At 44.7% G+C, this 23,109-nt stretch overlaps 1 protein-coding gene across 3 annotated transcripts in view; it reads right to left on the reverse strand.

Moving 5' to 3' along the window:
- MICAL2 (microtubule associated monooxygenase, calponin and LIM domain containing 2) overlaps positions 1–23,109 on the reverse strand; it is a 233,885-nt gene that overhangs the window by 48,464 nt on the left and 162,312 nt on the right. For all 3 annotated transcript variants that reach the window (XM_043902882.1, XM_043902873.1, XM_043902865.1), the window contains 4 exons: positions 22,266–22,453; positions 18,623–18,694; positions 13,024–13,157; positions 9,376–10,717 (listed from right to left, as the gene is read on the reverse strand). In XM_043902882.1, the coding sequence (XP_043758817.1) occupies positions 9,376–10,717; positions 13,024–13,157; positions 18,623–18,694; positions 22,266–22,453 (1,736 nt within the window). The remainder of the gene's footprint in view (positions 1–9,375; positions 10,718–13,023; positions 13,158–18,622; positions 18,695–22,265; positions 22,454–23,109) is intronic.

A 23,109-nucleotide genomic window follows, 5' to 3' on the forward strand; every position in this document is an offset into this window, starting at 1 on the left:
AAACTGTATCATTTATAACTGCACACACAAATATTGAATACTGGGCATATATATAATGAAAATTGTGCAAGATTACTATAACTATAAAACACTGACAGAAATTGCAGAAGTCTTCAGGAATGTATTATGTCCACGAATTTGAAGGCTTAATATTGCAAAGATGTTAATTCTCTCTAAATTTAACTATGGAGCCAATGCAATACCAGTCATCTGCCCAGAAAATATTTTTGTGGAAATTGATGAATTGCTTCTGTAAGTCATATGGAAATGCAAAAGGCCAAGAATATCAAACAATCTTGAAGAAAAACAAAGTAGAAAATTTACTTCAGACTATCAAGATTTATTATAAAACCACATAATGAAAACAGCGTGATTCAGGTGCGAGGATGGACAAACCAGCGGAAAAGAATAGAAGATTCAAAAATGAACCTGCTTCTTTTATGACAAGTGTCACTACAATGAAGTGAGGGCAAAGGATGGCCTTTTAATAAACGCTGCTGAATCAATTGGATAGAAACATGGAAAAAAAATAAACCCTCACCCTACTTCTCAGACTATACCAAAATCTATGCTATGTTGGTCACAGATTTATTTATAAAAGATAAAATAACAAAGCTTCTCTAACAATGTTGGACAATAGAAATCCAAATTTAGCCATGTATGTCATTTAAAATTTCTCAGTAGCCACAATAAAAAGTGAACAAAAAAAACAGATGAAATTAGTCTTAATCATATGTTTAGCTCAAATTTCAAAAATGTTATCATTTCAATGTATAATCAATATAATAATATTGAGATCTTTTACATTATTTCATTCATACTAAGACTTTAGGATCTGGTGCATATTTTATAATTACAGCACATCTTGATTTAGATAATACATTTTTAATAGTTAAAGTGAAATGTAGTCGTATCAAAAGAAACAAATTGAGTCGAATAGAAAGATATTTTATATTGCTTCAGTTGCAAAATTTAAATTCTTTAATATTCAATAAAATTCAAATTCAATTCCTCACTCACACTAGCTATATCTCAGTGTGAAAGAGTGAGTACCATACCAGACAGTCCAGTTCCAGAAGATAACATACAACAGTATTTTTGTGACCTCAGAATAGGGAAAGATTTCATAAACAGGAAGCAAAAATCAGCAATAAGGGAAAATACTGATAAATTTGACTTCATTAAAATACATGTCTTTGTTTATCAAAAACATCTTTAGAGAGTGAAAAAGTGAGTCAAAGAGTGGGAAGAGATATTTTATATATATATAATATAAAAAATATTAAAATATATACATATCTGACAAAGGGTTTATATCCAGAGTCTACATAGATTACAAACTAATAAGGAAGGGACTGACTACACAAAGAAAGTATGGACAAAAGACTTGAATAGAGACCTCATACAAGAAAATATCTGTCAATACATAAGCTTGTGAAAAGTAGCACAACATCATTATCAAGTAAATGCCAATTAAAATCATAATGAGATACCACCCCACACCCATAAAAACAGTGACATCAACAAAGCAAAACTAAGGCTACAGAGTGTTGGCAAAGATATGGGTGAAGGGGAGTTCTCATTTCCTGCTGGAGGGTATATACATTGGAGCAATCACTTTAGAAAACCATTTGACAGTATCTGCTAAAGCAAACCAATCATGCCTAACCCCAGGACCTAGCAATTCACTTCCAGGTGCTAGTACATACTGACAATGATTCTCTTTCTTCGACCACACTCTAGCCAAGCTCCCTTGAGCCCTCTTCTCAACTAGACCTTGACCTTGGCCTGTAGTAAGTATACTCTCAACACTAATAGTTTAGCATACCCACTTCTTCCTGCATGGGGAAGTCTTAAACACTGACAGTTTCTAACAGCTCAGTCCCTCTTAGAGTCCTTGCCTGAGAAAACTCAAGACTGATGAATTTATTGTTCATTTTAGCCAACATCTGTCTATAGGCTCCTGACCATCTTTTCTTAGAGCTTTTACTAAAGAATGGGCTTACAACTGTCAATCTTTCTCCTGTCCCTTTGAGAGGTATATGTATCTCCTACCACTGAGGAGGACCAGAAAGCCAGACCTTTCAAATGCAATTATCAGGAAGGATAGAGCCTGTCTTCCAGTTCTGGGGGAGGACAGAATCCTAACTTCAGTCTCTGCCAGCTAACAGACCCAGCTGAGTAACAAGCATTTATACTAAGGAAACCTATGGAATTTCTCTCTTCCCTGTCTCTACTGAGACCCCACTTATCCCTCTCCTGACTCCCTCATTCTCCCTGTCACACACCCAGCCACCTCTGGCAAAATCAAAGCTGAGTTCAGTGTTTACTGAATTCTCTTCCCTGCTATAACATCAAATTACTAATTAAACTCTGTCCTTACCATTCTAACTAGTATCTGGCTTTATCTTTGACAATACCCAACAGAAACAATATGCAAGGGATGCTGAAAGCAGCATTCTTCACATCTGGAAACAAGCTAAGTGCCCAGCATCAGAATGCACCAATAAATAGTGGCATATTCGTACAAGAGTGTAAAACGTAGGGGTGGAAAAGTGGAAACCACTGCAATGCATATCGACATGGATCCCCACCTCCCCCTGCTATGCCCATAATGTTTAATGAAAGAAGCCAGGCCCCAAAGAGCACATACTTGTATTAGTTTTCCATTGTTGTGGGAGCAGTGAACACCAGTGTAGCAGTTTACAATAGCACCCACTGGTTATCTCACAGCCGTGTAGGTCAGAAGTACAGGTCTGGCTCCACTGGGTCCTCTGCTCAGGGTCTCACAAGCTGCAGTTGAAATATCCACTGGGGTGGGGTCTCCTCTGCAGTTAATAGTTCTCTTCCAGTTCATTCTGGTTGTGGGCAGCGTCCAGATCCTAGTAGTTGTAGGACACAGAGTCCATTTCTTGCTAGCCGTCAGCTGGCTATAGTTCCTAGAGGCCTTTTGCTCACAAGCCCTCTCACAACAATGACAGGTTACTCCTTCGAGGCCAGCAGGACCACGTCTTTCTCATGCTTCGAATTTCTGACTTCAGAAGGACCCAGCCCCTTGTTAAGTTCTCACCCAGACAGAGTGAGTGAGTGAAGTGAGAGTCAAAATAGCTCAGTTGTGTCCAACTCTTTGCAACCCCATGGACTATACAGTCCATGGAATTCTCCAGGCCAGAATACTGGAGTGGGTAGCCTTTACCTTCTCCAGGGGATCTTCCCAACCCAGGGATCAAACCCAGGTCTCCCACATTGCAGGTGGATTCTTTACCAGCTGAGCTACAAGGGAAGCCCGGGAATACTGGAGTGGGTAGCCTATCCTTTCTCCAGGGGATCTTCCCAACCCAGGGATCAAACCCAGGTCTCCCACATTGCAGGTGGATTCTTTGCCAGCTGAGCTACAAGGGAAGCCCAAGAATACTGGAGTGGGTAGCCTATCCCTTCTCCAGTGGATCTTCCCAGCCCAGGAATCAAACCAGGGTCTACCTGCATTGCAGGTGGATTCTTTACCAACTGAGCCATGAGGGAAGCCCTGATTAAGTTAGGCCTACTCATCTCCCTTTTGATGAACTCAAACTCAGTTGGTCTGGAACTTGCAAAAATCCCATAAATTAAGCAGCAGAATGAGATCCATCATATCCACATGTCACCAAACTCAAGAGGATGAGATTATACAGGGCAAGTATGTGGGAGGCAGGCAGCATGTGGCCCTCTCAGAATTTTGTCTACCACAAGACTGAACAATGCAACTTTTATCAAGTCAAAAAACTGTAAAAGTAACCTAAGATGACAGAAGTCATATGGTAAGCACTTTTGTTGGGTGGCACGTGTATTTGGGGAGACACATGACGAAGGGTTCTGAATGCTGGTAGCCTTCTACATCTTGATCTCCAAGGTGACTACACAAATGTGCACTTTGGAAAAATTCATCAGTTCTGCACTTAATATTTGTGTTATGTATTTTATACTGCAATAAGTATTTTACACAAAAGTTTTAAAATAGGTTCTCAGGGTGCTTTGTTTAATTACATATAGGAACAATAATTGGCATTAAAATTGTGGGTGTAAAACTGGCGCTGGCATAAAGTGCTTGAAATTAGTCTATGCCCCAAAGTAACTTAAAGACTGAGAGGTTTATGTCTACATTAGTTTACTTGGCAAAATATGTTATAAAAATAAGAAAAATTAAATTTCAGTTGGCTCGTATTCAAGTGATCATAAATTTGAGGTTCTAAAAGTTTCTCACTTTCCATTTGAATACTGGCTCTCTCTCCACTTCATGGAAGTATGCAGCAGCAAGTTAAATGTAAACTGAGGGGTGGGTGTGTGTGTGTGTGTGTGTGCGTGAGTGTGTGTGTGTGCGCGCGCGCATGCGTGAGTGTGTTTGGTGGGCTGGGCAAGGGCAAGGAAATACAAGGAAACTAAATGGACCTAATTTGATAGAGTAGGTAAAATCTTCACATTCTTAGGATACTGACTTAAGAAGACCTCAGAAACACAAAGCTCTTTTTAAAAAGAAAAATTTATTGGAGTAGAGTTGCTTTACAATGTCGTATTAGTTTCCACTCTACAGCAACATGAATCAACTCTGCATGCGCATACATCGTCTCTGTTTGGATTTCCTTCCCATTAAGGTCACCACAGAGCATTGAGTAGAGTTTCCTGTGCTACACAGTACGTTCTCATTAGCCATTCATTTTATTCATCGTGCGTGCATGCTCAGTCGGGTCTGACTCTGCCATCCCACTAGGCTCCTCAGTCCATGGGATTTTCCGGGCAAGAATATTGGAATGGGCTGTCATTTCTTCCTCCTGGGCACCTTTCCAAACCAGGGATAGAATCCGTGTCTTCTTGGGTCTCTTGCAATGCAGACAGATTCCTTACTGCTTGAGCCATCAGGGAAGCCCCCCCTTTATACATCAGTGTATACATAGTGTGTATAGGTCAATCCCAATCTCCCAATTCATCCCAGTACCCCATTCCCCCCTTGTTGTCTGTACGTTTGTTCTCTATGTCTGTGTCTCTATTTCTGCTTTGTAAATAAGTTCATTTGTACCATTTTTCTAGATTCCACATATATATATATATGTTAATATATGATATCTATTTTTCTCTGACTTACTTCACTCTTTATGACAGCTTCTAGGTCAATAAAGACTGACTTGATGACCACATCTCTGCAAATGGCACAATTTCATTTCTTTTTATGGCTGAGTAATATTCCATTAAATATGTGCCACGTCTTCTTTATCCATTGACCTGTTGATGGACATATAGGTTACTTCCATGTCCTGGCTATTGAACTAGCAATTGGTATAGGTATTATTTTCAGAACTGGTCAGTCTTAACCTAACTCCGTTCTTTGCACTCCCCTTCTGTTCTAAGGTAAGGAATTCACATTATTTCTTTAAGGAATATAAATTAATGAAGCTCTCCATGATAAATAAATCAGGAAAACACATTTATTCCAAATTCAAAAAAATATTTATTTATTATCTATTTTTGACTGCATCAGGTCTAAATTGTGGCTCAGGAGCTCAGTAATTGTGACTTAATTGCCCTGCAGCATGTGGGATCTTAGTTTCCTGCTATGTACCCTGTATTAGAAGGTGGATTCTTAACCACTGGACTACCAGGGAATTCCCTACTCCACCTCATTCTAAACAGCACATAAAGAAGTCACATAAAGGTGATATAAGTAAAGTAAAGGCTATTCTTACTGTGAATATGGTGTAAACCTTAAATAAAACATTAGCAAACAGAATAGAAAAATATATTAAATAATAAGATATCATAACCAAATGGTCACATTTCAGCAATACAAAGATGGCTCAATATCAGTGAATCTATTACATAATTCATAATATTAATTAAACTATGGAGAAAAAAATTATGCAATACCTCAAAATGTGCTGACATTTAATAAAGTCCAACATCCATTCATGATTTAAGATACTTTAAAAAATAGGACTAGATGGCTATTTTCTCAATATGAATAAATATATCTGTGTCAACCCAGAAGCCAGCACCATGCTTAAATGGGAAAACATTTAATGAGATGAATTCTCATTAAAGTTAAGAATAAGGAAACCATATCACTACCTTAATACTGTTCTGGAGATTGTGGAAACCAAAGAAATGAGGAAACAACGTAAGTTAGTGGTACATAATATAAAAGAGGCAAAATTATCATCTGTAGAGTTATAATTGTATATTTGGGTAGGACCCAGAAGAAGTCATTAAAAAACATTTTTAAGCAAAGAGAATTCAGTAAAAATGGATGGGTGGAAAATTACTATATAGAAATCAATAACTTTCATATACTCACTAGTAGGAAGATAAAATGGAAACTCTTATTTATAATAGAAACAAAAATGAACATATCTAGTAATAAACAACAATAAATATGTAAGATCTATATGATGTAAAGTTTAGAATATTCCAGAGGGCCATAAAAAAAGGTATGAGCAAATGGAAAGACAATTCACATCATAAGGTTGTAACTAGATTCCGAGTTAGTTTGTAAACTTAATTCCATAAAAGTACTCTTCAGGAGTTTTTGGGTACATAGACAAGCTAACACTAAGTCCATATAGAATATCAAACAAGCAAGGAGAGCCAGGAAAGTTTTGAACAAGAAGATCAGTAACAGAATTCTCTTCCTACCAGATGGCAAAGTATAGAAAATTTAAAATATATACATATATAAAGGGAAATAATTAAAACAGTGTGGTACTGATATATAACAGACAACTCAAGAGAAGGTAATAGATGGTGTGGAAATCAGTCCAAGTACAGGAATCTGATATATGATAAAGATGTTATCTCACATAAGAGAGGAAAAGATGAGTTATTCGTTAAACTATGTAAGGGTAACCAAAGAGACATATTCAAAAAAGAAGGTTGGATTCATAGTTCACATTTATACTAGGGTAATTTCTTCATGTGAACATATAAATGTAAAAAACTTAAAACAAACAAGACTAAAAAAAACTAAGAAGATTCTTCTATAAACTTAGAAAAAAATTCTTTCTGAATCATTATAAACATAAAGTTCAAAAGTGATAAAATGGAAAATTGCTACAACTACTATATAAAATTAAAACTTCATGTGACAAAAATCACCATAAACAAAGTTAAACACAAACAAGAAGCTAGATAAGGCATTTGTAATTTATATCACAAGAAAAAAGCTAAATGTCCCTTTTCATAAAGCTCCTACATAATATCAAGAAAAATACCAACAACGCAATAGAAAAAAAGATAAAGAAACAACAATTCACAGGAAAGGAAATACAAATGATTCTTTATTATATGAAAAGACGCTCTATCTATTGCCAGTCAGGTTAGTAAAGATTTTTTTTAAAGCTGGGTAACACACTGGTTAGTGCAAGTGCAGAAATAGCACTCTCATTCTCTGCCGCTGGAAGGGTGGACCAGCCCCATTTTGATGGAGGACAATTTATCAATATCTATCAAAATTCTCAATTCACACATGCTTTGTTCTAGCATTTCCATTCCTAGAAATTTGTCTGACAGGTAAACTTGCACATTTGTCAAATGGCCCTAGTTCTTCATTATTGTAGCACTGTATGCAATGGCAAAAGATTTGAAATGCTTAAACTTTCCACCATAGGGGACTGGCTACATCAATTATGGTATTGAACACATCAACACAATGGAATATCATGCAACCATAAAATGAAGAAGAAAGTTCTTTATGTACCAGTAAAGATTGACCTCCAAAATAAAATTAAAAGTTCAAAAACAGTGTGTATAATACAATAGCATGCTATTAATTCTGGAAAAAGAAAGAATATGATATGTAAATTTGCTCATTTATTCATAAATTCTGTCTGGAAGAATCCCCAAGAACCTGATAACAGTATCTGTCATCAGGGATAGGACCTGGATGACTTAGGGACAGAGAAAGAAGATAGGACTATTCATTTTATGCCTTTTGTACGCTTTTATTTTGAGCCATGTGAATGTATTATCAAAAAATGCACAACGCATTGAAGTTTACGATATAATAAAAAGGGCATAGTTACATTCCAGTCTGTTCATGTTTATCCTGAATTTGCTGAAAATAAAGTCTATTGTTAATCAATACAGTCTTTTTTTTTTTTTAGGTAAGAGACTCTTTACTTAATCTGGTTTTAGAATAGATCAAAATCAAGTCCCTGATTTACATAGCTTTTTGATTAAAGTGCCAGAAGAGAAATAATTTTTGCTTGAAAACTGAAGTTCCAAGATAAAAGTTAAATTTTTTAAGTTTAAAAAAATAAAGTTCTCAATAATAGGGATGGTAGAATCAGTTTGTTTAAAGCAATCAAACAAATATCAATAACAAAAAAGAAATCATGTTGTTTACACTGTTTAAGGGTAAGTACCCCCACTGCAAGGAAGACAGCAGGGTGAGAGATTACATGTCACTTTTTAAAAATATTTCTTTATTGTTAAATTACTCTGATCTATTGATATATTAATTAATTTTATAATTTTAAAAATTATACTCAGATTTAAATATTTAAAAAACCTAAGGTTCCACTGGTAGACATAAATGTGTTTAAGCTAGTAATAAAAAAACACCAATTTTTTTTTGACTAGTAAAATAGTAACATAGAAAAAATATGATACTTAATGCAGGTGACAGTATTGTGAAAAAGGTACTCTCAACATTACGGTGAAATATAAACTGGTCCCTTTCCCTTGTTTTAACTAAAATTTACAACATAGTTGTAAGAAATAACAGAGAGAACCTATGAAGTCTTTACCCATATAATTTTCTTTTAAAAAATAATTTGTCAGTGTCAGTTAAGAATCTTTAAAAATTCACACATTCAACTAGCAATCCCATTTCTTGGAAACTATCCTAAAAATATCATTAAAAGGAAAGAGAAAGCTATGTGCATAAAAATGTTCATTCAATACCATATATAAAATAAAAATATATTCATATATAATACATAAGTTAATAAGAAAATAGTTCATTAATAACATATACACCAGGTAGAATATTCTACAGCCATTAAATCACATTTGTGTAGAATATAAGGTAACTGACTGAATGTCTATGTTGAATGTTGATTTAAAAGATATAAAATTTTACGTACAACAGTGAAAAATATTCATATGGTCAATGAGTGAGAAAGAGGAGGAATTATGGTTGACACTTTGTCTCTTTCAAAACTTTATACAACATAATTTCAAATTTAATTTTTTCCAGATTTTTTTCTAAATTTCCCAAACTCAAGTTTTCCTACTTTTGTCAGAATTTGAGAAGCAAAATGAGGTGAAAGACGGCTACTTATTAATCCAATAAGGATAACTAACTGCCCCGCGTGAATGGGAGACTTTTGCTAGGAAAGAACCACTTACTTGCATCTTTCTCTGGAGAAGGAGGAGGGACCCTCTGCACCAGGCAGGTGCTACTGACTGGCTGCACCTGCTTCTCTGGGGGCTGGGCATTGCCCATGGGCGGCGCCTTCCCCTTGGGGCTGCTGAAGAGGTCTTGGGAGTCCTTTCTTGGTCCAGATTCTTGGAGGGAACTCTCAAAAGACTTGTCTTTGAGTCTGAAGGAGGAGAAGAGTGAGGTCCTTTTCTTGGGAACCCTGGAAGCATCTGGGACTGTCTCCTGCAAACTCACTTTCTCCAGGAGTGTGGGGACATCTTCGATCTTGCCGCAGGGTGGGGACACAAGCGCAGGAAACACCTTGGATGACCGGCTGGGCAAGCTGTGGGTGCAAAGGGCAGGGGCAGCAGGGCTCGGGGCTGAGGGCTGGGCAGTCCTTGCAGTCGGGGAGCCCAGGGAGAAGAAGGCTGAGGCCTTGCTTGCCATGTCTCTCTTGGGGGATGGCTGATCGTTGTCTTTACTGGAGCTGCTTTTCCGAAAACTGAATGAGCGAGTATGAGCATGAGGCGGGCTAGTGGGCAAAGTCTTTGACTCTGGTTTGGCCCAGGACTTCCTCCCACCGTCAGAGTTGGGGAGCAGTGGCTCCAGGGACCTTCGGATGGCGTTGGCTATGAGCCGCAGTGGAGACTTGGGTGGGGCCATGCTTCGCTCCCCAGGAGCCCGTTCAGCTGGGGCCCCCATCTTCTCCTGAGACTGTCTCTGGGCTGGCAAGGTCTCTTTCTCTGCCCGAGGGAGCAGCAAGGGGTGGACTGGTTTCAGCACATGGCCTCCTGTACCATTTTTAGTGCTCTTTTGGGGAAGTCGTGCCCCAGTTCCCAGATGCAAGTTCTCAAGGTTGGAGTCATTCCAGTCCAACAACCAAGTCTTCTGCTCCGGAGTGAGAACCAACTTCTTTAAGCCTGACTTCTCTGCCAGCTCTAACCCACCATCCTCTACCCTCCTGGGTCTGGTACTCCCTTCTCCAGGCTCCTCTCTGGCCCAGGGAGACAGCGGGTGGTCTGGCAAGCACCTGTCCTTCCCTTCAGTGGGGTGTGGACCTCTGTGGATGCTTCTGATGTCCCTAGGAGGGGTCACTGCTTCCTGACATCCACCAGAAGCCATCTCTGCAGGGCTGGATGGCCTGGAGCTCTTGAGGTTGTCTCCACCAGGCCTTGCCAGGCAGTATTCTGTCCGCTCCAGTACCTGCCCAGGCAGACGCAGGGGGAGATCCTTGGGTGGTCCATGGGCTTTGGCACGCCTCAGAAAGATGGGGGTGGATGGACTGAAATGACCTCTGGAGACCTGTGAGGGGGTGTTGAAAGCTGTCACCTGGAAGGGACAGACAAAAACCAGCAGTGATTTAGAAGCTCCCACCATTTACTTACATGAGGAAGGTGCATCTCATCCCACAACCCCCTCCCTTCCTCTCTTCAGATCTCAGACACCCAAAGTCAAAAAGAATTCTGCCTAGGGTGATTTCAGAGGGCCACTCTTCCTTTTAAGTGGCTGCCTTGGAATGCGCTAGAATTAACTAAAAGCCTCCATATCACTGATAAAAGGCTTACCTGAGTCTTAGACTAGGTGGGTAGAAAGCCAGGTGGAAGGCAAAGCCTTTGACAAGCTCCCAGACCAGTGAGGGCAGGGCTAGCCTGGCCCTTATGGGTGGCCAGGCACATATGGAAGCTCAGCCATGGTGCCTACTAATGGGCACGTCCTACCCATCGGTATGTTCCTCCAACAACCAAGAAACCAAGACTTTTTTCCTTGGAGACCATTAAAGAGACAACTACCCTCTGGCTTGGAACTGTGGTGGCAGGAAAGACTTTGGGATCTTCCAATAACCCTCTCAGCTATGGTTTTTTTTTTGTATGAATGTGAGAGTTGGATCATAAAGAAAGCTGAGCACCAGAGAATTGATGCCTTTGAATTGTGGTGCTGGAGAAGACTCCTGAGAGTCCCTTGGACAACAAGGAGATCAAATGAGTTAATCCTAAGGGAAATCAACACTGAATATTCATTGGAATGACTGAAGCTGAAGCTTCAATAATTTGGCCACCTGATGCAAAGAGCCAACTCTTTGGAAGAGACCCTGATGCTGGGAAAGATTGAGGGCAGGGGAAGTAGGGGGCAACAGAGGATGAGATGGTTGGATGGCATCACTGACTTAACAGACACGAGACTGAGCAAACTCCAGGAGAGAGTGAAGGATAGGGAAGTTTGGCATGCTGCAGTCCATGGGATCAAAGAGTCAGACACGACTTGGCACAGTGATCCTTTAAAACCTGATTCATGCCTCACCATTGAGAAGGCAATCATTGTCAGCATTCAGGAGCTTGGCCCTTGGCAGAGGGAGAACATAACAGACTTCAGACGGAGCAGTTGTGTCCTGCCCAGAGCTCTGGTCATGGGACAGGAGCTTCTCAGGAGAATGAAATATTCTGTCTTGCATGTTCTACTTCCCAGAGTCTAGAACAGACTCTGGCAGGTAACAGAGGCTTGATAAATTCATACTGAAGGAAGGAGTCCAATCCTGTCTATCTCAGTGATGCCATTTTCTATTCAAGTGGGATGTTGCTTCTAAGGTTCTCCACTGCAACCAAAGGCCCTCTGCATTCTCTACCTGCCACCCTATAGCTGCCAGCTCCTCAACACCCTCTGTGAGGTCATCATGGCAGAGCATAAACCCAAGCATCTCTGCACCCCACAGTCCAGCCCAGATTCCAGGCCTCGTCAAGTCTGCTGAGTGAGTGAGTGGCTGGCTATGCCCTTGGTGACTGAGAAGGAGCAAAGTGCACTTTTGTGAAAGGTACAAATGAAGAGGCCTGGGGTGGGCTCTTGACAGAGCATCTCTCTGGCCCTGGCTTTGCAATTGGGGTGACCTAAGGCATCTGGTCCCATCACTTCATGGGAAATAGGTGGGGAAACAGTGGAAGCAGTGTCAGACTTTATTTTTTTGAGCTCCAAAATCACTGCAGATGGTGATTGCAGCCATGAAATTAAAAGATGATTACTCCTTGGAAGGAAAGTTATGACCAACCTAGATAGCATATTAAAAAGCAGAGACATTACTTTGCCAACAAAGGTCCGTCTACTCAAGGCTATGGTTTTTCCAGTGGTCATGTATGGATGTGAGAGTTAGACTGTGAAGAAAGCTGAGCACCAAAGAATTGATGCTTTTGAACTGTGGTGCTGGAGAAGACTCTTGAGAGTCCCCTGGACTGCAAGGAGATCCAACCAGTCCATCCTGAAGGAGATAAGTCCTGGGTGTTCATTGGAAGGACTGATGCTGAAGCTGAAACTCCAATACTTTGGCCACCTCATGTGAAGAGTTGACTTATTGGAAAAGACCCTGATGCTGGGAGGGATTGGGGGCAGGAGGAGAAGGGGATGACAGAGGATGAGATGGCTGGATGGCATCACCGACTCGATGGGCATGAGTTTGGGTAAACTTCAGGAGTTGATGATGGACAGGGAGGCCTGGTGTGCTGCGATTCATGGGGTCACAAAGAGTCGGACACGACTGAGCGACTGAACTGAACTGAACTGAAGGATGCTAGGAATCCAGAGCTCAGTGTGGAAGAAGGGGGAGTACAGGCGTCATTCTCATGCCTGTGCAGGGCCCTGAAGGCACTTACCTGAGGCAGGGAGGGACTGTCCAGGGCGTTCAGGTCACCAGTTGAGGAAGAAGAGGGTGGAGAAGGAGAAGGTGGGGGAGGACAAGCTTCCTTTGGAGGCGACACAGTCATTTTGTGTTTCACTGGTATCAAATCTACCAAGGAAAGAATATGCTCTCCATTACAGAGTTGTGATTTTTCCTTATTTTATCAAGAAAAGGGAGGTTTATCAGTGAAGCTCCACTCTATAAATTGAGTCAGGAGAGGAAGATGCTGGAGACCAATTCAGAGACCCTGGAGCCTAGAGCCTGGGACTGGGAAGAACAGGCGCAGGAGTATCAGGTTCCTTAGGGGAAGGAGGTCCCAGGACGAAAAGTCCAAGAACCACTATGTTTTACACGCACAAGAGAATGCTCCCGAGAGAGGGAAGAGGGGTCTCCGGGGTTTTTCTGGGAAACGGACATCTACCTCTAATGTTTGCCCTAAAGCCATTGTGGTGGGGGCCTGGGGCTGCATTAAATTCCTTAGTCAATAAAGAGGCCATCTGAGGCCTCTTCCCACAAGAGGATGGACCATTCGCCATGGGCACAGACGGGATAACACAGAAGAGGCAGTCACAGCTAAGGAAAATGGCTCTTCCTCTCACGGGTGCACAAGGGGGCTCTCGGACGAGATGGCCAGCCTGACATTTTAAGAGAACTCAAGGGACAGAGGCAGTAATGAGTATCAAAGCATCTGAAGCATATGGAGTGGGGTTCGTGCCAAGCTCCCTGTTGGTCAGGGAACAAGCAAGATTGTGTGTGCTCAGATGGACAGGAGAAAGGAGCGTGGCTGGGACTGAGGATGAGCCTAATTCTGAACTGTGGGAGCTGAAATCAATTAGTCTGGTTACAACAGAGTTCTAACAGATGTCGCCTGTAAGATCAATCTCATTCCCTCTCTCCTGAGGGCATGCACCACATATGCACAAGTACCCTCTAGGAACCTTAAATCGGGGGCCTCCCTGCTGCTCAGTGGTAAAGAATCCGCCTGCCAATGTAGGAGTTGTGGGTTCAATTCTTGAGTCGGGAAGATCCCCTGAAGAAGGAGATGGCAACTCCAGTATGCTTGCCTGGGAAACCGCATAGACAGAGTAGCCTGGCGGGCCACAGTCCACGGAGCCACAAGAGTCAGATGAGACTTAGAGACTCAACAACAACAAACCTAAACTCTCGAGAGTTTTGTTTCCCTCTCAGACCATTTCAGTAACAGGTCCTCAAAGGGATTCAGAAGATGCCATGCTCCCTTGCAGATTTGCCCATCAAGTGTCTGACCCACCAGCCCAGCCAGCTCTCCCATAAGCCCTCCAGGCACATAAAGGCCGTTCTCCAGGGAACCTCGCAGGACCACCTGTCTGTCTATCCATTCTTGTCAGACTCCTTACTTCTGGCTGCTCGGCCGACCCATTTCCATTTCCCTCCAAGGCATGAGATTTCAGCTTGCTTCTTAACATGATCCCCTGGCCTCAGTTTCCCCAGACCTTTGGCTGAGAGGCCCCTCCTCTGGGACCCACCCAGGCCAAGCCAAACCCAAGCTCACCGAAAGAGGAATTCCTTCCAGACCACCAGGGAGCCATACAGTGCTCTGTCCTGCTTTACTCCCTCAAATGCAAGCATGTTGGAGCATGCATCCCAGGCCTGGGCTATGAAAAGCTGGCCACACACATGGTCAGTAAGCTTCCCAACGGAAGAGCTCCAGGGGGAAAAGGTAACTCAGGGAAACAGATCTGAGAGTGGCAGGAAGGAGCTGCTGGGGACAAAGGCCACACTGGCTGCCAGAAGCTGACACGGGTGGGGGTGGGCAGCTGGCTGGCCTGCCTGTCACCCAAATGAACCCCCATCTCAGTCCACAATCAGATGGTTCGAGCCTAAAAAGGCAAAAGCTGTGAGTCAGTTGTTGCTGTGCTTCCTGTCCTGGGCTTGCCAAATTCCTGCTAAATTCCTTCTCCTCCTCTTCCTCGCCCCCTCATTCTCCTCTTTCTGCCATCTCCTGAATCAAACTCCTGAACTTGTCCCAAAGTCCCCTCAGCTCCACAGACTGCCTCTTTGTTCCTCTGAGGAGCAATCTGGGAACCTTCTGAAACAGAGCCAGGCCACTTGGGAACCAAGCTGACAGGAGAGCCTTGGGGTTCTCAAGGGCATGACCTGGGAGCTCCCCTCTCTCCTCTTTATCTAATCCCACCCCCACCCAGTGAGTGGGGTCTCTCTCCACACATGGCCTCATGAATGAGGCCTCAGAACTGGGAGGCGGCCCTGAGGAGATGGGGGAAGCAACGCACCTGCCATTCAAGTCACAGCCTGGGAGAGGAAGGGGGCGCCAGAGCCCAGCTGAGAGGTGACAGGAAGTCTCAGCCACCTTTGGTTCCCTCAGAGGATGGTAACGGAGAGCCTGGAACACCACCCCCTTCACACCCACACCAGCTGGCTGATACTGAGCGAGTTACCCCTCAGGTTTCTCATTTGAAAAATGGGAAGCCTAGTGCTGTTTCATGGGGAAGCTGAAGAAATAAAATGGGATTAAAAAGAGGTGCTCAGCACAGAGCATAAAGTAAATGCCACAGTGAACAGTGAAAGTCGTTCAGTCGTGTCTGACTCTGTGCGACCCCATGGACTATACATACAGTCCTTGAAATTCTCCAGACCAGAATACTGGAGTAGGTAACATTTCCCTTCTCCAGGAGATCTTCTCAACCCAGGGATCAAACCCAGGTCTTCCGCATTGCAGGCAGATTCATTACCAGCTGAGCCACAGGGAAGCCCAAGAATACTAGAGTCGGCAGCCTATCCCTTTTCCAGCAGAGCTTCTAGACCCAGGAATCAAACCGGGGTCTCCTGTATTGCAGGTGGATTCTTTACTAACTGAGCTATCAGGGAAGCCCTAAATGCCACATGGTAGCTAAATATGAATCCCATTCCCTTCCTCCCACGCACACAGGTGGTGTCCAATAAAGGCACTGCTGAACCGCTAACCTGTTTCAGGGGAGACTGCACACACCCACCCTGGCCAGGACTTCTGCAACTCAGGGCCCAGAGGCTTCATTTTCACTTACAACTCACATCCTTCTCTGCTGGCCCTTTCTTGTTTTGCTTGAAACCTTGGCATGGTCCAGCCAGGGCTGCCCTGCCCACTGCGGCAGCCTCAATCCTGGGTGCTTCTGGCCCTTCCAGTTCCATCGTGCAAAGGGGGTTGATGAACAGACCAGAATCCAGACCCCAGCTCCTCCTATATCCTCCCTGGGTCAACTGCCTCTTCTTTGGACCATCTGGCAAGAGAGACCTTTCCCCCTGATCCGAGAGGTCATTCGGGTGAGTGTGGTCAGCTGGGGGGAAGTGATAAGTGTAGGCACGCAGCCCACCCCATTCACCTGTCTGGGGCTGGGGCCCGAACCAGCCTTAACAGGGCAGTGAAGGGATAGATGAGACAGTACCCCAAGCTTTGCTCCCTCCTACAGGACCAGCCTTGCCTACTGGGTTTCCTTTCGGGCACCATGAAGATGACTGGAAAGATGGCTCTGGAGATTTTCACAAAGACTGGGATCCCAGGGTGCAGCTTCCCCAAATCTGGAGCGTAGGCAATTCTCAAATCCTCCCAAAGTCTTGGAGTGCCCTCTAGGGGCGGAGCCTGCTCACGCTGAAGTCCTCTTCTCTCTTCCTACACTCAGTTCAACTGGTGTGGCCCCTGATTCTTTAGTTAGTTCCTCTGTTAATTCATTTATTTATTCTGTAAGCAAGGACTGGGTGCCTCCTCTGCGCCGGGCGCATACTAAGCACCAAGCCCCTAGAAATGATTCAAACTCGACGCCGGCCTTCAACCCAGCTTTTGTATCCACTTGTGAACCAACACCTGATACTCCTGGGCTAACTAAAGACATAGCTGAGAAACCACGCCGCTGGTTAGCTGTCTCCTCTCTCCTGTGCCTCCTCCAGGATCTCCCACCCTGCTGGGAGGGTCCCCTACCAGACTCCCAGCTCTCACCGCCCCCCAATCCCCAACCCCTGACCAGGACCTCCTTGAGGGCGAGGCCGGACACTTCATACCAGTGGCGCTCAGTAAAGTGGGCTGGAAGCACTGGAGGGAATCTGCGCCCAAATGGACCCACCCATAGAATTCCCGTGGCCAGGGAGGGGTTGAGGTGGGGGTAGTGAATGAGATAACGTGAAAAAGGCCTGACCCGGGCCTTCACTGAAGGTTAATTCCCTCCTTCCCCTCCCCTTCCCTGCCTGGAACTACAGAACGACTTAGGAGTCATTTTAGGTTGTTTCCTGGTGACGTGGCCTGCCCAGGTGTGCGGTCCTGGTCCAGAAGTGCCCATTGTCTCAGCCTGGCCCAAGGGAAAGGGGCTGCAGGTCTTGGGGTTTCGGGGAGAATGACTCAGTGGCCAGGAGTCAGTGATGACTCAGAAAGAAAAAGTCAACTAAACTAGCATGCTAAAAAAAAAAAACAAAAAAAAAAAACAACTAGCATGCTATTCCAACTTCTTTTTTTATTTTTGTCTAACCCAAGGCTTTCCTGGTTCCACCTCTCTTATAGCAAAGTCTGGAGAAGGAGCGTGAGGGCAGCGATGGGATTGGAATCAGATGAAGAGTCTGCGCCCGCTCTCAAGATTGGAGAGGGAGTTTCTGGTCGGTAACTAGGGTGGCGCCAGGCGCGGGCTGGCCCTGGGACGCCGCCAACCGTGCACGCAGTCATTGCGCCCCCTAGTGGGAGCCTGCTGCCTTGGCACCTGCTGCAGGCCCTGGTACTGGTAGCCTGCTCAGAGAAAGAAGTAGGGGGGGGTGTGTGTGTGTGTGTGTGTGTGTGTGTGTGTCTGTGTGTGTGTGTGTGTGTGTGTGTGTGTGTGTGTGTGTGTGTGTGTGTCTGTGTCTGTGTGTCTGTGTGTGTGTGTCTGTGTGTGTGTGTGTCTGTGTGTGTGTCTGTTTGTGTCTGTGTGTGTGTGTCTGTGTGTGTTCTTTCACTGCTTTACCCACTACTGCTCGAGGTTAAGCTGACGGCCCCAGGCCAGTTCCAGTGTACTGAACCAAAACGTGTAGAGCTAGCTGCAGGCCCTGGTACTGGTAGCCTGCTCAGAGAAAGAAGTAGGGGTGTGTGTGTGTGTGTGTGTGTGTGTGTGTGTGTGTGTGTGTCTGTGTGGCATCCTCTGACTGTCCCAAAGCGGGGTGTGTGTGTGTGTGTGTGTGTGTGTCTGTGTGTGTGTGTGTGTGTGTGTGTGTTCTTTCACTGCTTTACCCACTCCTGCTCGAGGTTAAGCTGACGGCCCCAGCCCAGTTCCAGTGTACTGAACCAAAACGTGTAGAGCTAGCTCCTGGGCCACAGTTTCCTCATCTTTGTTTCAAGAAGCTTGGAGCTCGGGTCCCTTTCAAGTGCAGTTGTAAAGTTCTAAGGCTGGCTGAAGGTAGAGAATCCCTTGGAAAGGGCTTTGTCTAGTGAGCAGCATAGACTCAAACATCCATTTCTTTCCTTTCCCCTCACACCCAGGAGGCCAGTTCAGAGCGGACATGTGAGGAGTGAGAACAGCCGCCCCTGAGAATTAACCAGACAGCTCCTGCCCGCCCCCACCTTCCCCAGGGAGCTCATGACTCACTGGACTGGAATCTTCTCCCACTCTGGTATTCGCTGGGAGTTGGACATTGGAAACTATTGGCCCGCTGCAGAGCTGTGGTGGGAAAAAGAAAAAGGCAGGGGAGATGAGGAGGGAGGAAGAATCTGTTAAATGGATAGGAAAAATAGGGAGTTGTCTCCTATGGCCCATTTATCAAAAGCTGATAGACTAATGGTCATAATTGACTGACCCCTTCCTTTACTCAGACAGTACCTCCCTGTCTCTGTAACACACACCTCCAACTTTTCATTCATTCAGTCATCAAACATACTGAGACACTGCTGGGGGCCAGGTACTGCCCTCTTTCAGAAAAGACCTCAAATTAGGTGCCATCATTCTAACTCACCCATTGTTAATAAGCATGTGTGCTTACATGTTTATATGCATACATGTATACATATATGCCTATATGAACACATGCATATATAACACATCTGTTTTTAGCAGAGCAGCTCTTTGAAGCTGAAGTCTAACATCAATGCCACAACTGTGTCATCGAGGAAACACAGCTGCTCTCACTGAAGCCTGGAAGCTGCAGAAAACACCAACCTCTCTCCGTGTTACCCCCAGAGTCCCCAGGCCCTTTCAATTTTAACTGAACCCCTGTACAATCCATGGCCACGACCCCTCCTCTTGGCCTGGCTCCAATGGAAACACACTTGCAGGATGCCTTGTGTTGGGCCTTGAGAATCAGCAAAATGAACATCACAGGCAGAAGAAACGGGTCTTGGCTATTTGGGCCCTGAGAGTGGGCAGCGGGATATAAATGTATTCCATTCTCACACTGGGCCCTCAAATTTGGCCTCTGTGGTGGCCCTCTTTCCTGGCGGCATCTGGGGCACTTATACAAACAAAGATATTGAACCCCACTGTAGACCCAAGACATCTGAGTCTCTGAAGGAGGGAACCTAGGAAGCTGCCTCTTAAACAGGATTTTTTAGGAACCACTGAACATGGTGTTTTAGGGGAGCATTGCGGAGTGTTTTCTCTGACCTCTATTACACAGGGCTCAAGTTCTATTTTAACCATCATCATGGGCATGCTCTACGCTAAAAAACTTTGAGAAGGCATGAGGTTCCTTGATAAGCTGAGGCAGTCCCAGAATCCTTTCAAAGGTGGTAAAACATATATAATATTAAAATCACCATGTTAACCATTTTTAAGTGTAGAGTTGAGTGGCATTAAGTACATTTGCAGCGTTGTGCAAACAATACCTCCATCCATCTCCAGAACTTGTTCTTCATCCCAAATGAAACCCTGTCTCCATTCAACAATAATCCCTTGCCACCCTCTTCCCCCAGCCCCTACTAACCTCTTTTCTATACTCCCTGCCTCTATGACTTGAACTATTCTGGATGCCTCATAGAAGTGAAATCATATAAAACTTGTCTCATGGCTGAGTTTCCTTAGCATAATAGCTTAAAGGTTCATCCATGTTATAGCATGTGTCGCAATTTCATTCCTTTTTAAAGATGAATAACATTCCATTGTGTGGATATAGCACGATTTGTTTATCCATTCACCTGTTGATGGACATTTGGGTCATTAACCTTTCTGCTATTGTAAAAAATGCTGCTTTGAGCATGGTGTACAAATGGTGTACATTTGGTGTAAAAATGGAGTCTTTTTAAAGTGATGTCCTGGTATTTTTCAGCATCCCTTCAGCTAAATTCTGAGTCATTTATCTAGGTGAAAAGTGTGATTAATGAAACCCTATAGCACCCACAACATGATGTCAACCCTACATTACCTGCTACAGTGACAGACTCACTGTAACCAGCAACATAAAACACAGCACTTAGACTATGCCAGAGATTGTAACCTTACTATGTGGTCTGCTTGGCAATGATGGAAACCATGATGGATGAACACAAAACTGACAGAAGATTGTTTGAAAGTCATGAGGTCTATCCACTTCTGTCTACTATGTTTCTTATTCTGGAATTAAACTGGACTCTCAAACAAAATGCTTTGGCCACGCTGCCTTGATCTCTCCATCCAACCCCATCCTGGGAGAAACGCTCTAGCGGTCATGCTTTGCTGTCATGCTCTCACCTGCCAGCAAGGGGCGCTGCATAAAACAATTCTGGGAAAACTATGGCTGCATTTTCTGCAGAGCCATTGTGCAAGGCACAGTGGAATATCCCTTTCAGGAAATTTCCATAGGATGAAGCTTTAGGAAAAGTGGAACTGAGACTTGCTGCAAACCAGTGTATTTTTTCCTTGTGAATAATGAGAAATTATTGTCTGTTTTCATTTGAACTGTGGCTTCAGGAAAACTCTGTATCAAATGATTCCACTAGAGCAACAGTTTAGGATCATGGTCTGCCTCTCTAAGGTCTATACCTCCTAAACTGGTTTTTGCTTTCATATATATATAGATATCTTGAGACTTTATCTCAAGGCGCTCTTTCATATATAGAAACACACAATTTTGTTTTATGCCTCTCTTGTAAGTTGCCTAAAATCCCCTGGCAATCGAGGAGAGAGAAGAAATGGAGGGAAGGAATAAAAGGCAGGCAGGCTTCGTATACGTAACTGAGGAGGCTGGAGCCCAGGGAGAGGGAGAGGCCTGCGGTACCCAAGCCTCTGTCCTCTGCATGTGCTAATCCTCTCTGGATAGCACCACAAATGGTCCTGAGCAAATGTATTTGGATGACAATTTGTCCTTTTAAAAAACAGCTCACATGGGAGGGTAAACCCAGAATTTCCAGGATTCCAGCCCCAGCTCTGGTCTCTCTGTGAAACCATTGCTCCCAAGAACACTTTTAGGTTCATGTGGAAGTTCCGCTCTTGGCCACCAGAGGGCAGCACAGGACAAGTGGCGCTCCGGCTCTTCCCATGGTTGCAAGTTGCTGTTAGCCTGTTTCTTCACACCCACAGGTTAGCAGTCGCTCTTGACTAACTCAAAACACTCAGTCCGAGGCCACCTTTATTAAAACAAGCTGGAATGCTAAAACAACTACTTCATAGAGTGTGGAGCACCCAGCACTTGCTAAGTTGTGAGTCCTTGGGAAAACAGTCCATTTGCACACCTGTAAAATGGGCTTCATGCTACTTACCTCACAGGATCATCCCGAGGATGAAATGGTGCCACATACAGGCAAAGCCTTGACCAACACAGTACTTAGTGGCAGGGCATTTGTTACCGCACATTCCACAGGCCCCAGGCACTGACATGGCCCTGTGCTGCCCCCAGGGAAACTATGCTGCCCAGGGCTACCTGTGGTCCAGCAGCAGCTGGGCCCACCTCCCTTCCCTTGTGGCTATGAAATGCCAGAGGGCTCTCAGGAGATATTCACAGAGGAGACGGCTCCAGGCAAGAGGGTCCTGGGCCGCCCTTATCTCTGCCTGTGACACACAACAGCCAGTCAGGCCCCTCTGCCACCTTCCCACTTGAGATTCCACAGCTTCCTGTGGAGAGGGAGGCTGGCCCTACGTCCGGTCCCCTGACCCCCACGTGACCCAGCTCCACCGCCTCTGAGCCTGAGGGCCTGACGTACTGTCCCACGTCCTCCATGAGGAAACACTGGCCGTGAGAGTCTCTGTCCCCCTTCCCCACCCCTGCCCCCATGTCCCAGGGTCAGGCAAGCCCGTCTCTCTCCCAGGCAGGCTCTCTACTCACCAGGCACAGCTTCAGGCTCCCCGAGGTCGTGTGGAGAGACTGCCCTGGTCAGGGTCTCCCTCAGGGAGCTGTGCCGGGAAAGGGGCTTCAGGAGGGCTGGGAGGTGGAGTTCTGGCCGCCGGGGTCTTTCGTCAAAGGGCTCTGCACTGGGGGCCTCACTGTCACCATGGTCCGGCTCTGCATCGGAGCTGGAAGGTGGAGGGACAGAACAGCTGAGCTTGGAGGCCTGCAACCTGCCACGCCCCACACTGTGCCCTGCCCATCACTGCCTCACCAGACAAAGGGGTTCCAGGGAAAGGGCTGTAGTTTAGTTACCTCTGTGCCTGGCACCCAGCCTCTGGCTTTGTTCTGGGCTGAACTGTGTCCCCCCAGATTTATAAGAAGTCCTAACTCCAAGTACCTGGGAATGGGGCTGCTTCTAGAGACAGGGTCTTTACAGAGGTCATTAAGTAGTTAAAATGAAGGTCATTAGGGTAGGCCCTAATCTAATCTGGCAGGTGAAAGTGAAAGTCACTCAGTCGTGTCCGACTCTTTGTGACCCCATGGATGGTAGCCCACTAGATTCCCTGGTCCCTGGGATTCTCCAGGCAAGAATACTGGAGTGGGTCGCCATTCCTTACTCCAGGGCATCTCTCCCACTCTGGGATCGAACACGGGTCTCTTGCATTGCAGACAGATTCTTTACCATCTGAACCACCAGGGAAGCCTAATCTGGCAGGAGTCCTTATGATTTTCCTTACAAAAAAATTTAGACACAGGCATACATAGAAGGAAGGAGCTTCCCAGGTGGTAAAGAACCCACCTGCTAATGCAGGAGATGTAAAATATGCGGGTTTTGATCCTT

This window comes from Cervus elaphus, chromosome 1 (genome assembly GCF_910594005.1).
Source record: "Cervus elaphus chromosome 1, mCerEla1.1, whole genome shotgun sequence".
Taxonomy (NCBI): domain Eukaryota; kingdom Metazoa; phylum Chordata; class Mammalia; order Artiodactyla; family Cervidae; genus Cervus; species Cervus elaphus.